At 38.0% G+C, this 17,758-nt stretch overlaps 1 protein-coding gene across 10 annotated transcripts in view; it reads left to right on the top strand.

Moving 5' to 3' along the window:
• Positions 1 to 309: 309 nt before the first annotated feature.
• Positions 310 to 17,758, top strand: part of LOC121858347 (flocculation protein FLO11-like) — an 80,652-nt gene continuing 63,203 nt past the window's right edge. For 3 of the 10 annotated variants that reach the window (XM_042354768.1, XM_042354767.1, XM_042354766.1), the window contains exons 1-6: positions 3,281 to 3,489; positions 6,474 to 6,633; positions 11,875 to 11,937; positions 13,316 to 13,374; positions 15,783 to 15,848; positions 17,192 to 17,290. In XM_042354768.1, coding sequence (XP_042210702.1) covers positions 6,559 to 6,633; positions 11,875 to 11,937; positions 13,316 to 13,374; positions 15,783 to 15,848; positions 17,192 to 17,290 — 362 coding nt within the window. In that variant the 5' untranslated portion in view covers positions 3,281 to 3,489; positions 6,474 to 6,558. Of the gene's footprint in view, positions 343 to 2,922; positions 2,944 to 3,280; positions 3,503 to 5,741; positions 6,033 to 6,473; positions 6,634 to 11,874; positions 11,938 to 13,315; positions 13,375 to 15,782; positions 15,849 to 16,888; positions 16,981 to 17,191; positions 17,291 to 17,758 lie in introns of those variants that run through there. The other 7 variants (XM_042354765.1, XM_042354764.1, XM_042354761.1 and 4 more) reach the window with 7 other exon arrangements.

The following is a 17,758-nucleotide window of genomic DNA, read 5'->3' as shown; positions in this document are numbered from 1 at the left end:
GTACGCTACAACTGCCACTCAGAATTGCTAAGAATTGCACAATTCTTCTTTGCTATATCATCTCACAATGCAAATGTAGAAAAAGTTTTTTCACTGATGCAAAGTCAATGGACAAAGGAAAGGAATAAATTGAGTGTTGAAACAATGAAAGGCATTCTGACTGTACAGTACAACTTCCAAGAAACATCTTGCAGTGACTTCTATACCTTTCTAAAGAGCAATCAGCCAATACTGAAAAAGATCCAATCTACAGAAAAGTATGCGTGGGCACATCAAGTCACACACACAGTGAGGGAAGAAGACTGCAGCTAAAGGAATGAAGATGTTCAGCCTTAAGCAAAGGTAATTTTTTTTTTAAGATTTCTATACCATGTGTGATGTACATTAGCCTGTGTGTGCCGGGCGGGGGGAGGGGGGGCGGCAACCCTAGAAAAGACAAATGTGGAACCAGCTGCTGACCTAACTGTTGAAATATTTAGAGTATGATATACTATTTGTATTTCTTTCGCGTGTTATAAAAATCCATGTTTGAAACACAGGAGCCCGGGTATAATTAATAAGTTATCGCATATATTATACATTGATAATATATATGGGCTACGGAACGATAGATCTAATTAGCTGATTCAACCTGTAATAAAGGTGGTATGTGTTTCAGTTGCCGTAACCCTAGCATGCATGCTTAAAAAATCGAGAATATAAATGTTCACATAACGTTAGAATTTCAGTAATCTAAAAGAAATTAAAGAAAATGGACAGTGTACAAAACCGGTAAGAACTCAACTTGCTACTAGTGCATGTCGCTGGCAGGCTTGCAAATTATCTATTAATTATCCAGCTTGACTTGCATAATTGCTCTGAGTTTAGCATTATAAATTATTATAATTTGTAAATTTCTAGATATGACTACCTAAACTTAACTTAATTTCATAAGGATTTAATTAAAAGAAATGGCATCGCTTCGTATTTCTTTTTTACCCATTTATAGACCATCGTTCGGTAGGAACTAATTTTGAACCGGGGAGCCTTAGGCAGTATTTAGTGAGCGTAACGTATTAACAAAGCCTTTCAAGAAGAAGAAAGTAAATGTAACCACTCGTCGGGCAAACACGAACTGGAGATGTGGAACTTGTGTCACTTAACATAGTCACAGGTGGTGTGGGTTAGGTTAGGTTAGATTAGGTTTGGTTTTCATTACTGTATACTGCCTATATCGTGAGGTCATCTTGGCTGTTACTATAACAATAGGTTCAATTTACTAAAGGATTAACATCGGTACATAATATATTTCGCTAAATGAGATTCATAACATAAAGATTAGCTCCCTTTCTTTTTTCGTCGTATGATAAATCACCATAACGCTAAACTAACCTAAGTTAACCTAACCTCCAAGGTAGCGTTAGGATATTTAATCATCAACTGAAATAACCCTGGAAGGGGGGAAGGAGGCTAATCTTCATGTAATCGAATACAACTTATATTTCTATGCAGTATAAAAGTATAAGTTTCTATCAACACGGGTTAAGTTATATTTACGATATCATGATTTTTCCTACGGTAAGTTGTCTTGGAAACTGGGAGAAGAGAGACGCTGTTTGAAGACATCGTTCCAAGGCCCCAGGAGAAGGAATCCCCGGAGGTGGGCAGGGCAGGGCAGGAGGGGAAGGTGTGAAGTGTTAACCACCAGGGAAAGAAACTATAGAGAGGAGTGGCACGGGAAGGAAGATTGGGGAGGGAACAGGGTGGCATAGTGCTCGATGGGGAGCGAAGGTTAATGGGGAGGCTGAAGTGTATATGATAAGGGGAGAAAATGGTTAAAAGTAGTGGGGAGAAGAGGGCAGAAGTGGTGAAGGGTAGTGGGGAGAGAATGGTAGTAGCGAAGGGTAGTGGGGAGGAGAGAGAAGCAGTGTAGGGGAGTGGGGAGGGAAGGGAAGCAGTGAAGGGTAGTGGAGAGGGGAGGGAAACAGTGAAGGGTAGTGGGGAAGGGGAGGGAAGCAGTGAAGGGTTGTGGGGAGGGAAGCAGTGAAGGGCTGGGGAGGAGGAAGCAGGGAGGGGAGGAAAGTGGTGAAGGGTAGTGGGGAGGGGAGGAAAGTGGTGAAGGGTAGTGGGGAGGGGAGGAAAGTGGTGAAGGGTAGTGGGGAAGGGAGGGAAGTAGTGAAGGGTAGTGGGGAGGGGAGGGAAGTAGTGAAGGGTAATGGGGAGGGGAGGAAAGTGGTGAAGGGTAGTGGGGAAGGGAGGGAAGTAGTGAAGGGTAATGGGGAGGGGAGGAAAGTGGTGAAGGGTAGTGGGGAAGGGAAGAAAGTAGTAACGAGAAAGAATGGAATGGAGTCAGGTAATCTACACAGTCATCATATTTTGTAATAAATAAATAGCGAAACAATATATTATGGTAGACTTACTTCATAGTTACCTTATAGTATTGAAGCGGGAGATAGGCATATGGTTAGGTCAGGCTAAGGTTTTTATTTATTATTATTATTATTTATTGGGCACCCCCCTACATGCTAAGTTCATGCTTGCCTTTATGTCTCATGAGTTAAGGGCGTAGAAGCCTGGAGAGTCAATGGCTTATGTCATCAAGTTATTGGAAGCTCCAACAACTCCCTGAATACGATACGAATTCGCAACTTTCGACTTACAACAGGTACCTACTTTACTGCTAGGTGAACAGGGACTAATGGGGACTAGGAAGTATGTCCATACAACTTCCACCGGCCCGGGAATCGAACCCGTGACATATTGCTTGCGAGGCAAGAGCGATACCGCTTCTACCACCAGCCCCCAGTTTCGAGAAAGAAAACCACCAAAGGCCAAAATGTTAAAGTTCAAAGGTTGGAAGTTAAATGGTGCGGATGTCACCATGCTTCTCATCCTCTGACGTACACCAGTCGACTCCGTGAATCATCATTGGGAATGAAGGAACCACTATAACCCATCACTAAGGTCGGTCGTGTGTGTGTGTGTGGTAAAGAAACTATGGAAACAACACGCGTTTGTGGCAGTATCTTGTTTACATGTGAAAGACGAGAGGTACATTTAGGAGCCGGTGCATGCCCAGTCCTTGCCAACAGCGCGTAACAGACGTGACCGATCGCCCAAGCGGCTAACAGGCCGATCATTTGGTTAAGAAGATAAAAGCAGCGCAATAATTAAAGAATGTAGATGAAAGTGAAACATATAATTATGTAAACAATTATTATTATTGTTATTATTTTGGTATCAGTAGCAGCGCAATAATTAAAGAATGTTGATGAAAGTGAAACATATAATTATGTACGCAATTAAAATCTTTGTAACTTACAATATAAATCAATGTTTAAGTAACTAATTATGATTCTGGTGAAAATACTTTTTTTACGTCACTTTTGTTGAAACTAAAGACGTTGAGGAATTTGGGGATTGAGGAATTGAGGTTGAAGTCCTGAGGACCTTCGGCGTCGAGACTCGAGACGTCAGACAGTGTCAGAGGAGCTGTGGCGCGAGGTAGACGTGAGTCTTGCAAGTATAAAGTTTAACATAAAATTTCCAAAATTAAGTTAATTTTTATTTCCGTGAGTTTTATAGTGGTAAAGTATTTAGATAATATATGAAAAAGGACACACTATAGTAGAGTTTTGTTGCTTATTTAAACGTATGTTTTGTAAATTTAATGTTTGTTGTTAATTGGGTATGGAGGGCACGACTACGTGGAGGAGTTTAAACCACATCTTCACGTTTTGTGATTGTATTGTCATTTGAAGACTGCATAACGATTACATCCATGGTATAGACGTCACTGGTGCAGTGACATGATAAAAAAAAAACTTTAGAAATAAAGGATACTATGGTATAACATGCAAGCAAGGAAATCATTATTACTTGGTGCCATTTTCATATTTATTGTCGGTAACACTGGAACGGACGGTAGTTGTTTGATTTCGTTAATATGTTTCACTTATGTTTCTTTGGTTGATAGTAAGTAATAAAAACCAAATGACAACTTTTTATTTATTAGTGTAGAAGGCAATTCTTGATGACTGACCCGCCGCTGATTTTTCATGTAAAACGAATTTAAAAACATCGCAATTTCACAATGTTTTATTGTGGACACTGTCACAGTTAAAGTAAGTGTGTTAAAAGATTTTTATTTAAAAGTTCTAGCTAAGTTAACCTAACCTAGCTTAACCCACCTAACCTAAAACACGGTTTTATGCCGGGGCACTCCTGCTTAACACAATTACTCAAGGTACTGGTTATTTGGACCCAAATTCTGGAACAGGGTGGTAATATCGACATTATATACCTAGATTTTGCCAATTTTTTCGACAGTGTACCCCACAAAAGGCTAAAAATTAAACTGGAAGCGTACGGGATTTGGGGAAATGTCCTAGTGTGGATCGGAGACTTTCTTCATGACTGCAAGCAGTGTGTGGTGATTAATGGCACGAAATCATCATGTTTACCCGTCAAAAGCGGGGTACCACAGGGCAGTGTATTTTTACTTACTTTTATCCTCTTCGCCACTGATCGGCTCGTTAGCCGCTTGGGCGATCGGTCACGTCTCTGATTACACTTCCTTTTCATTTATCCTCTTCACCAAAAGATCGGCTTGCTAGCTGCCCGGGCGATTGGTCACGTCTCTGTCACGCACTGTTGGCAAATACTGGGCATGCACCGGCTCCTGAATGTACCTGAACCCGCTCCAGTGTTGGTCAAGTCTGGTCTTCTTGAAGGAGCTCTCACTCAGTGCCGTCACAACACTCTCTGGTAGATTGTTCCACGAGCTTACAACTCTCACTCTGAAAAAGTTTGCCCTCACAGTTTTCTGGACTTGCGGCTTCATCAATCTTGAGCTGTGACCCCTTGTGGGGCGGGCGTCCGCCAGCTCCAAGTAAGGACACTCGACTAAGTTTGCTGTTGCTTATTTGCTTCATAACTGACATGTCTGACGCTGTACATTCCTCCATACAAATGTTTGCGAATGACGCCAAGTTATTTCGGGAAGTTAAGAACCAAGCAGAGTGTGAAAAGCTGCAGAATGTTCTCTGTGAGCTTCAGGAATCGTCAAAAAAATGGGTGCTATGATTCAATATCGCGAAGTGTAAGAGGATGCACCTGGGATGTACCAACGGTAAGGAGGCGTATTGTATGTCTCAACGGGACGAAGAAACTGCATTAATGGAGACAATTTGAAAAGGACATGAGTGTGTATGTTGACAATGAGCTGAAGTTCTCGGGCCATTGCGAGAAGAAGTAAATCAGGCAACTAAATTATTAGGTCTTATAAGAAGGTCGTTCAGATATCTAGACGGTCCGTCCCTCGTAACGATCTTCATGAGAGAAGTGCTTTCCCGTCTGGAGTACTGTCACCTTGTCTGGTCCCTGAGATATGCTAGGGACTGTCAGTTGATTGAAAATGTCCGAAGGAGGGCCACCAGACTGGTGCCTGCACTACGGCACTTCAGCTACCCTGAGAGATTAGAGCGCTTGAAATTACCTAGCTTATACTACAGACGGGCTAGGGGAGCCCTAATTGAGGTGTATAAACATCTCAAAGGGCACTACTCACTGGAACTGACAGATGGTCACCCCACAAGGGGTCACAGCTCAAGGTTGAAGAAGCCGCAAGCCCAAAAAACCGTGAGGGCAAACTTTTTCGGGGTGATAGTTGTGAATTCTTGGAATAGTCTGCCAGAGAGTGTTGTGATGGCACCGAGTATGAGCTCTTTCAAGATCAGATTTGACAAGCACTGGAGCAGGTTCAGATACATTCAGGAGACAATGCAGAGCCCCCCAGCTAGGAAGTTAAGTAAGGTTAGGTCAGGTTCTGTGCATGATTGTATTGCTTATTACTATCATCCAAAGAACCTCTGTGGAAAAAATGAATGAAATCAAACGATGCATTCTGGTGTTAGCCAACTGCTCCAGGTTTACTTTATTGTCAAATCAGAGATAATTTTTTCCATAAACACTGGTGCTGATATGTGGTTTAGCATAAAAAGAGATATTTTTATTGCAAATTTTCATGCTGAATGGAGTGGTGGTATTGAAAGGTTTGTAAAATGCATAGTTGTTGAGTTATGACCCTTCGTACCCTGTCAATCTAGGGTATTATTTAAAATTTGGACTACACAGGAATTGTAGGAATCTTCTTTACTATTGGCAGTTGCGACAATCCTAAGACACTTTTCTTCTGTGACGTTTCCCTCATAAACGACATGTATAAGCAGGGGGGTCAATTAGGAGATTAAGTTAGTTGTGAGGGAAAGGTCATAGAAGAAAAGTGTATGTTAAAATTGTCTTAACTATTGATTGCAAAGATAGAAATCCTGAAATTCTGTTGGTGGCAACTTTTACAAATGTACCAGAAAATTTGGGGTTAAACATGATTAATAGAACCTAACCTAACTTAGTCACCTACTGTGGAGGAGGATAGGCATGGGTAATCTTGAGGAAGTTGTTAGGGAATTAATGACATATTTCAATATTAACAGAGAATTTGGAGAGATTTTAGTACTTTTGCCATCTGACAAGTACTCTAGCTGAGTGCTGTCAAGAGTGCCATGAAGTTGATAAGAAATGGCAACACCAGTACCTCAGAGAGATGATGTGGAGAGGTGGACTGTGGAGCAAGTGGCTGCCTGGCTTCAGCAGGTGGGTGAAACACATAAGTTTTCAAGTAGTATACAGTGTATCTTGTGTTTAATTTTATCACATACAGTACACCCTCGAATACCCGACACCCTCAATAACTGACCCACCTCCCGTGGGGCCTACACCACCAGGTGTAAGCATTCCCAGCACATCAAAGTCGGACATCAGTTCCCCGAACAACATCAATCGCAAGTCCAGGTGAGTGGTAAGGCACAGGTGAGCCTGGGGGAAAGAACAGAAATTGTAAATACTGTATAGAAAAAAAAAGGTTATACAGTATTAATCTACACCACAAAGATGCCGGAAAACCAGCTTTTTAAAGTGAGACAGATTGTAAGCATGGAAACCCAGAAGAAGGCAGAGCATTCCACAGTTTGGCTGTGTGAGGAAAGAAGGAGGTACTATAACGAGTTATTCTCGTGTGACCGACATCCACAGAGAAACGGTGGGCACCGCGGGCAAGACGTGTGTTACGAACCCACGGCCTTGCCGGCGGTACACAGGATGCCAAATCCACCGAGCATTGCCCGTTAAAGTACCTGTAAAAGAGAGAGAGTGAAGCAACATTGCGGCGAAGAGAAAGGGAAGAGAGATTGTCCACTAAAAGAGGAGAGTTAATAAGACGAAATGCCATTGATTCCACCCTATCTAATAGTTGGACAGAAGAAGAGCCACCCTGGATATGAGAGCAGTACTCAAAGTTAGGACGAATAAATCCCTTATATATTGTACTTGGAGCAACTACTCAGGAGTGAAGTAGCTGCGGCATCTGTACAGCATCCCCAACTTTCGGGAGGCAGCTTTAGTTATACTAAGGATGTACTGTAGTAAGCTAATTTGTTTACGACTGAAAGAAAGCGAATGGGCAGGTGAGTGAGAGTAAGATGATTGTACTATACGTATTGTTATTTCTGTATTACACTACAGTACTGTATACTGTACCTGTATTTATATATATACAGTATTTGTACCCTGTACTAACATGTATGATTATTACCTAACTCAAGTCATTATCTAATGCTCAGTAACGTATTTTTGGTACAGTACCTCGGTTATATGACTTTATGGCTTTTCTGATCCACCTTTCCTCCCTGTAGGTCAGTTAAACGAGGGTTTACTGTATTTCAATCATTCGTGAGTTCTGGAAAGTTTCATTAATGTATCAGGTTTCACACTGCTTAGAGCTAAAAATGTTATACAGCCAATCTCAGTCTGTGTTATATGTTATCCCATGAATAACCTAACAATGGTAACTTCTATTTGAACCTTATAGACCACTTGTTATAATTTTAAAATACAGTACAGTACCTGTACCTCAGAACTTGCAAGTGAAAAATAGTCAAACAGATTATCCAGTCTGATACAGATGGTTTGCTTGCACCACAAATATTGTATACTTTTTCATGGATGTTTTGCTTATTCCCTTGTTCAGTGATGCCTCAACTTTTTTTTTTTTTTTATATAGTTAAAGACCCATTCTTCTGTTCATATTCTAAAATTTATTTTTTTATAAATTCGGAAAATCAACCATGGAACCCTATATTGATTTGTATATAGAGAGATAGAGCCAAAAAATTCTTAATTTTTCAAGTTTTTTATTTTTTACTCCTATTTCACTTACAAAATGCAACTTTTACCACACAAAATGGGCAGGGTTTTGAAGTAGAGGGAAATTATGGCATAAAAACTGATGAAACCTAACCTAGCTATTACAGAAAACTTTAAACATTTTATTAGTGTATTTAAGAACAGGTATCAGGGTTAAAGACAAGAGTTACAAAACTTTTCAAAAGAAGAAAAGTTCTTCAGTTTATCAAGAACACCCCAAAAATAATGAAGGAATTAATTTTTTGCCAAGGAAAAAGATCAATAAGAATCTAACCTAATGAGTCATTAGGTTAGGTAATGACTCTAATATCAGTGTACCGGTACATGACTAACCTAACCAGAGAAACCAGAAGGAGCTAACCTAACCTCCTGTGTGTAAACCTAACCCAACCCAATAAGACAAAAGAAAAAACAAATATAAATTTCAAACAAAAATGCTATAAGTATTAAAATATTTTTGCCCTATCTCCCTCTATGCAAATCAGTATAGAGCTCCGTGGTTGACCTTTCCGAATTTTAAATTTGTTTGCAGGTTCTCACTTTTAATTAATTTTTCACTTATGAATTTATAGAATGAAAAAATTTCAAACATACAGTACTGTATATTATTTGTTGATATGTCTATTATTATTTGTTGTGATTAACCCTTAAACTGCAGCTCTACGAAAATCTTGCTATTGCTGTTTGCATATAAAAATTTAGCTCTAAGAGTGTCACTATTGAAAAAATTTCTTAGTGCTGTATGTGCAATAAAATGCAGGAAATAAGTTTACACTCATATTCTTATAAGGTGAAAGATATGTATGCTGATGAATAAAAGAATGAAATGCTGTATAAATTATTTATTTTGGGTACAGTACTGGTAGTTCAGCCATGGCAGTGTTCAAGTAGCGAGTGGGGCTGAGAGCCTGAGTACTGCTTGGGTAGTGCGAGAGGTCTATTGAGACGTGTCATGCTTTATGATGCTACTCATGCCACTCACTTTTAAAACAGTGGTGTGAAAATCTTGGGGATTCAGATTTGGGTGGATAGAAATACTGTACTATAGTCACAAGGAAGAAAATAACAGAAATAATTTACAGTTTTGACTAGGTAGAAATTTGCATTTTATTTAAATAACATTAACAAGTGAAGTGGTGAAACTAAAAGCAATTTAAGGCAGCTATAAATAGACAATTCATGGCTTCCATAGATTTATGACAAAATTTACAGTATCATGCCTTTGTAGGTACAATATATGTAAAAAATCACATCTTATTAAATACAGTAGATACCTCAAAAAACATAGAGTATGAAATAAAGTTGTCATACTGCCCTGACAGCGACCACTGGATTTTTCTTCGATTTCACCCCAGTTTGGTTTTGCGAGTACCATGTGTGGTTTGTACGAACTCATTGTAGCAGATTTTGGAACCATGCGTATTACTGTCAATAATTTCCATGGCAGTCGACCTAAATAATATTTACAGTTACAATCTCATAATGACCTAACACTAGGTACAGTATACACAGTTCCTCTGTGATCTCAACATCATGACGGTTTGACCTGAGACAGCCAACCAGACCAAGCTGCCAGTTGTTGCTAATTGCTTTGCTAATGACATAGTATTTCTCATACACACAGAGGCATTGTCAAATGTATGGGCTTACTGCACCTCAGTGGCAAGGTGAGGGAGGGGTCCTTGGGTCACTTGAGTGATGGTGAAAGTCAGCCTCAGTAATTGACCATTGTGAGAACATCAAGAATATAATCCTATAAAAATTTCGTATTTCTGTTTCTGGTTATGGATTTATTAGATATCATTCTTGACTTGATAATCACCCCTTAAAAAATTCCAACTTGAGTAGAAAACAGCCAAAACACTGCCAACTCCCCTCGGTCACAATTTGACTATTAACTACAGTAGAACCTCTATATACCACACTTCAATACAGTGAACCCTTGCCAAACGCAGGGGTTAGGTTCCTCGAAAACGGTGTGTTGGGCAAACTTAACTTCTTATGGGAAAAATGGGGTGGCGGATTCGTGGCCGCATATAGACTCTATCACGTGAAATGCATACCTATTAAATATTTACTTAATGCACAGATATGATGATAAGAGAACTAACATATCATCAAAAATTAAAAATATTAATGATAAGCATTATAAATCATATTACTATACTCACTGATCCATGGTTAGATGATTGTAGCATAACTGATGATGATGATATTGTAGATGTTGTGAAGCTTTCTGGTGATGGTGATTCATGAGGAAGGCCTTGATGATGATGAAACTGGAATGAGTTTTATTTCCCAAGGCTCAAGATCTACAGATGATGTTGATGGTTGGGGTGACTGCGGCCTCGAGAAGAAGTCTGTTATTTTCTGTTGTTTGCTTTTCTAGGCAAATCTTTCAGAATATCTCTGTATGGCACAAATATCATCAAGGGCCCTTTTGAACTTTAAACTTTTCTCCATACGTTTATAAAAGAGGTCATTCTCATCAGCGTTAAACACTTGCTCCAGGGCATATCCTTTGTCGTTTATCGATTCAAGCAGCATGGTCTTGAAGTGCTCTTCAGCCTCTTTGTCTGCTGATCCAGCCTCTCTCTGAAGCTTTACATTATGTAAAGCAAAGCTGCATTTAATATTTTCAAACCAACCTTTGCTTGCTGGGAAATCAAGTCACAGTCGCAGCATCACTCCCTGCCCTCTCAGTTTTCACAACATGAGCATACACGCTACGTGCTTTCTCACGCATTGCTACGCTATCGACAACAGATCCTTTCTCATTCACCTGTCCACTGATCCAAACATTTAATCGTTTCTCCAATTTTTCCAAGTACCGATTCCTCCTTGGTACTTGGGCTACCTTAGCACTATAAAATGCAGTTGCTTTCACACTTGCAATTATTTTGTCCTCATAACTTTGAATTGTGCATACGATGGATTCATTTACAGAGTTCTCACGCGCTTCATCACGCAGCCAATCTAAAATCTTTATTTTCTCGGCTAAAGTCATCACTTTTCTACTTTTTTGGGGTGTGCTACCATCACTAGCATCACTTCAGCATTTGGGGGACATTCTGCAAGGGCAAACACACAAAGCAACACAAAAAGTTCCAAAACCACTTTAGTACAATGTCGGCAGTACGAGCACGTAAGGGAGACCGAGAGATGAGTGGCTGCTGCTTGGCAGGCATCTCCAACTGGCAGAGTGGAGGGCGGGGGCGACGCATTCTTAATCCGCTTATATTCAAATTTTCCTTGTTGGGGAAATTATTTGGTCACATATATTTAAACGCATATAATCAAAAAGCGCATTGGACAAACCAGTGTTGGGCAAGGGTTCACTGTGTTTTGGAATTTGCTGGTTACTAACAGTTTTCACTTGATGCCAGTAATAACTATTGATAAGTCACATGTCAAGCGAATGGAAAAAGAACTACTGTATTGATTAACATGACACTTTTGTCTGTCGGCCTCATTTTCTTGTTATATTCTTGGCATTTTACTAAACTTATAAAATCCTGGATAGGAGCCAGTTACCTATGTACAGTAATTTGCTTATTTTAAACTTAACACTGTTTAGTTGAAATTATATACTGTACCTGTATTGTATAGTATAGTACTGTATTGAAATTACAGGTTGAGTTAGCTGACTGCTGTGATGTTTCTCTCAGAAAGGGAATAGATGGACATTCCTTACTGGTAAGTTTATGCTTTGGTTATATTTTGGACTTTTAGCTAATGATAAACAGTATTAGGTAGTAGGCAGCTATCAAACAGGGTGGTACTACCGCCTGGGAAGATATTGGAAGCATAATGTGTTGTCTTATGGTAGACCCTGCTGCCATATGGCATCACAAAAATTGTGACCAAGTCCCAGGTTGCTGATCTGACTTTCTGCCTCATTTACACATAATTGCAGGGTCTCAATTGTTTCTCTTAATACTGACAACACAACATACATATAGGTATATCGGTTCGCACTGTTTATTATTATTATTATTATTATTATTATAATAATACAAGTGTAATAATAATAATAATAATAATAATAATAATAATAATAATAATAATAATAATAATATTTTCGTCCCCCCCAGGCCCTGATGTGGGTCAGTGACCTGTGCCCGGTTGGGCTAATGCCCTTAAAAAAAAATACTGGAAACATTTTTTTTTTTTTTTAATATTGAGAAATCCTTTAATTATGTGGATATTTGTTCAGTATAATGTTTGATCATGGCCTAACCACCTGGGTTTACCAAAGATGAAATTATACTTAAGAAATATAAGTACAGTAATATCTCCGTTAGTTGGAATCCCTCTTAACCGGAACTCTCCAATAGCCGGAATTGAAATTTTCTCAGAAAATTATTCCCAAAGCCGAGAAACATTTTCTGAGGGGCACATTTTCTGGAAAATTCCGGGGATGGGGTAGTTTTTCTGGGTTTGAGAGATGATGTAATGTGCAATTTCTTGAACTTCCGAGAAAATTTCTCCGTAACCCAGAAAATTCTGGGTATAGGGGATTTTTTTTCCTGGCTTTGAGAGAGTCGTTCCTGACCATTACTGGATTTCCTTCAGAGGAATTTTTTCATCTAACAGGGCAAGGATATGAGCCTTTTCCTCACAAAACATGTTCTTGGAACATGGTGACTGGTCAGAGAAAAAAATTGGCTTGTATAGTGGTGTGTTTTTTCCTGTCATCAGAATGTGGCAGAAACTGTTGCCATCACCCTAGGTGACAGCAAAACACAAACTGGTCATGTGGGAACATCTTACATAGAGGCCTGAAGCACCATTGAGTTTGTAGGTGAAAATTTTGGCCCAATTTAAATTGGTGAGCAGTAACTGGGCTCAAATTTGAGCATGAAAATGCATTTTACTTCATAACCTGGTTCAATATTTTTTGTGGATACTATTTAACCATGTAGGTAATCCAGTTGAGTAATAGTACAATTATATTTTACTGGCATATAAAATGTATTAAATTTAAAGTTTTTATTTTATGCTTCTTTAATATTATCATTGTACACAGAGTACGATTTAAAGATTTGAAGACTAATTGCATTTTTTTTTTCAGCAATTAACTGAAGAAAATTTAGTACTATGGGGTAGAGATGTTTCCATTAGGAATCGCAAGTGAGTAATATTGGCAAAGTTGTATCTTGAATTGTGAATCTTCAGCCTCCATGTATTGTAGATACACAATGCCATGTATAATAAAGTGAGGCATCATATTTGTTCTTACTAACACTGTTGTCATATACAAAACAACTCCATTATACACATCAACTATCATTCTTAAGACATTTCTTTCTGACCTTTTAATTCTTTATTTCATCAGCTGGCCATCTGCCTATTAACCTCCGTGAAATCCATTGTGTAGGGGATAAAAAAGGTAACAGATGACTCGGAGAATAGTGAGAAAATGTCAGTTAATATAGAAATAACTGTCTATTGCAGTCACTCCTCTTATCTGTGGGATGGATCAAGGGGTAAAGGAATTTCAGGAAAGGGAAGAAATAGCATGGGAGAGTGTTGTAAAACATGATTAGAGAAGCATAAGGCCTAAGTTATATAGAAATACTACACTCACCTAATTTTAAACAAATCAAAACTGTGATGGCTTATCTATTTTTATCTTCAAATCAATTTGAAGAAAGTGAATTAGAGATTTAAATGTTCATAGACTGCCATATTGTAATTTTTTGTACTTGCCTACTTACTTTGTCACAGACTGTTGTCCCATTTCCATATTAATTTATAGTCTGTCTGTTTTTTACTCTTGGGTCATTCCTTGACAGCACTTCTGAATATAACCCTGAAGATTAACAGGTTTGAGGCTTAATCAAAAAGTTGTATTTTGGGTATGAATGACTGTATGTATGCAAATGATTTACTTTTTATATTTTAACATTGGCTTCTTGAACTTAAGTGATGTTTGGGCTGTATTGTAGTGCTCCAGGGCCTGCACCGTATTCCTCTTTCTAAAAAAAAAAGTCTTTGTCCTAGTTCCCTAACCATAGATCCACAACAGACCAAGAGACATCATGTATTGATCATTAGAAATATTTTTCCTGGAGGGGATATGCATTTTCAGGTGAAACAGCACTCCACTTTGTAAATTACTCATCTTTTTTCCATGATTGCCTCTTGCAGTTTTCCAGTTAACTTTGTATAATAGTTACAATTAATGGCAACTCACCTCTCCTGGTGAGTGGCAAGCAGTTTTTCTTCAGCATCCTAGAAAATGGATGCCATGATTTTGCCTGCCAAGGGGAGGCAGAGATGATGGGTTTGTTTAGGTCATGTTTTGTTATTTTGTCTCAGGATCAAAATAGTGAACCCAAATTTCGTCCATGGTGATACACCAGAAAAATTTGTTATAAGAGGTGGGTACTGTCATATGAAATGTCAACAGACTTAGTAAAGATTATGCACCTTTCCAGTGGTTTCCTTACACATAGATGGCATCTTTTCATGAAGCTCTACCAAGTTTTAATTATCCTGACCTTTCAACAACAGTTAAATAAACTTGTGCAGAGTCCTTAATGTCTGCTGCATATCTACATGTACTGTACTCTTGAAGCATTTGATGACTCCTCCTTCAGATCTTTCCATTTTGGGGTTTCTTATTGACTTCCCAAGGAGTGTGGTGGTCGAATGGTTGTAGTGCTAGCCGCCTGTTCCAAGGGTCGGTGGTTTGATCTCCGGGCACCCCCAGTTTACTCAACTGTAAATGGATACTTAAGTTTACACCTTGGGGAAGTGAATGGGGCCGAGTGCAGCACCGACCATGTTGCCTCCATTTGTATCAAAGGCTTAGTATATGATGAGCTGTATCCACGCTGTCCCGAACAGGTAGTCATGCCTGTCATGCTTGTAAAAAATTCTAGTGTTGTGCACATTATGAGGAAGAGTTATATCCGAGTAAAAGGCAGACAAAATTTAAACCAGAGGTTTAAATTTTTCCAATTTATATTATGAAATTTTTGATAAAACATTTACAGTACAGTATATCTTTATCTAGCAGGGTTTCTCATTCTTGTCATCAACTGTAGCATCAGATTTTTGTGCACTTGTAAGTCCAACCATAAAACTTGCTTCAGATATGCCTAACTCAACTGGGATACAATGCCTTCATAGTTAACCCATGCAAGTGTGGAGAATGGTTGTTTTTAACCTGAGAAAAACTTGGTACATTGAAATACAATTTGTTTTACAGCTATATATATTGTGTAGCTAGGTTGACATTGATAATTAACATTTTCCATATTTATATAGTAAAAATAGAGGCTCTGTTAGAATTAGAACTTTTATATTTTGACAACACTTTGTTTTGTTTTGCATTCCTTGACAAGAGATTTTAAATATTAATCATGTAAAAAAGGCAAAATATTTTCTTAAAAATTTTTCTTGTTTTATTTGCTCCTTAATGATTTTCAGTAATTTTTAGTTTGTTCTGAGAACACAAAACTATCTTTCCTCTTAAGTCCTCAATCTTTTCATGGTTGAAACATTACCTAGTATTATTTGTTTACTTTCAGACAAATAATGAAACTAGTCACGCAGATTAGAAGCCAACAACTAGTCAGTACCGGTAGACACACAAAGTAAGTTTCTAAATACAGTATATTGTGACTTTTTTCCCATGTTGGCTGAATGGAGCATTGGTACTACATGAATAATTTACATTGATTAATATCATAATAATATCTGGATGTTTAAATAATGTTATCTCTAGCAAACTACCTTTGTTTACGATAATAAACAAATGTTTCATGAAGATGTATTTGCAAAAGCACTTCATTGCTCTCAAAATTTCTTGGTCCAGTGGTTGTATCAGTGATGTTACACGGTGGTAAATAGATAAAATAAACATTATCCTTCATCAGAAGTTAAGTATCAGGATGTGCTTAACAAGCATCTAACAGCAACAATATTTTACTCTTTTCTTCAAGACCAGCTGCTGTACAATGTGCCCGTGTTCATGAACGAAATGGTTTTAAACCACTCAAGAAAAATGTCTTGGTCATATATGCTCTTTTGTTGCCATGATAATGTACTGTACAGTATTATGAATATTTTCACATATATTTAAAATACCTTGGACACTACCTCTGCATCTGTATTATACAAACAATCACAGTGAATCTGTTTTTGAAGTATTTTACACCTGTTGGTTATGTTTCACCAGCTGTTGCTGATGTTTTTCTTATGAGGCTACATTACAGGTCGGCAAAATGGCCTGACAGGCTGTTTTGAGCTATTTTGTTGGTCCATTGTTTATGTAACATTTTTATTTTATTTTATATTTTTTTTATTTTTGTCTTCACCCCATACTGTTACATGCGCATACAATCGCTCATTTAAAGGTAAAAGTTTTAACAGTGTCATTGAAATAATGATTGGGTATGTAACAGAACCTTTGTAATACTGAGTTATATATTGTTAAGGTTAAGACTTCATCTACAAGGTTTCTTTACTCATTGATCCACCCCAAACAAAACTGGGAAAGATATAAAAATGGTGGACAGATAATAAGAAAAGATGTTGAGAATCTGGTAAGATTTTTTTTTTTTTTTTATATAGCTTACAGGATGTAACTTCCTGAATGACTTGATAGTAATATCTTACTGTGAAACTTATGTTCGACTGTCACCACCAGTGTACTGTCTTAACCTTAGGAACAAAGGCTTGTTTGAGATCTTCCAGAAACTAATCTGTCATCATTCTGGATCACTAGTATTTTACAATTTCTCAATTTTTGTGTGACATTCTGATTACCCGGTAGTGCAAAACAAAATTGGCTTACATGTTAATTTAAGATTGTGTATGTATATCGTATAGTATTTGAGATATTATGTTAAATGATGTGAGTGAAAATTTTTGCACTTCTGTTCATACAATTCTCCCTTCAGTATTTGCTAGGAAATCATTCCCAACTTTATTCCAGAGAAATGCAGAATAGGGAATGTAATGATGATGACTCAATATATCTCAATAATGATGCCATCACTTTTGCTAAACTGCTAGGGAGTCAAAAGTTACTTGAGTAAGTATATACAGTATTGTTTTAAATTTGCCACTAAGCTTTTCAGTACCGTGCTCTGTGGGTAACTGCCATATATATGTAATGTACTGCACATTTAACAGCCCTTGTGAACTGTGTTTTTTGGTTAGGTATTATTGTACAGTATTGCCAATGCTTATAAACATACACTCTAGTTTGAAAGTAGCTATATTGTATGTGTCAACCATTCAAATTAGTTGCCTTCATTAAAGATTAGTAAATACAGATTACCCTTATTTATATTGGTTTCACAAGAAATGGATTTTAACTTGTACATAGTACTTTTACTATTTAAAGTTCATTAAGGCTGGGCTAAAATTTACACATGCTGTACAGTACATGGACGTGCATTGCACTTTTCATCTCTGCCATGCATAATGCTTTATGATAAAACATCTCAGGCACCACAAAGAGCACCTATTATAGAAAAGGCTAACGTGGTGTTAACAT

The sequence above is a fragment of the Homarus americanus genome, unplaced genomic scaffold (genome assembly GCF_018991925.1).
Source record: "Homarus americanus isolate GMGI-L3 unplaced genomic scaffold, GMGI_Hamer_2.0 scaffold57980, whole genome shotgun sequence".
NCBI lineage: Eukaryota > Metazoa > Arthropoda > Malacostraca > Decapoda > Nephropidae > Homarus > Homarus americanus.
This window is presented reverse-complemented; position numbering and strand designations above follow the sequence as displayed.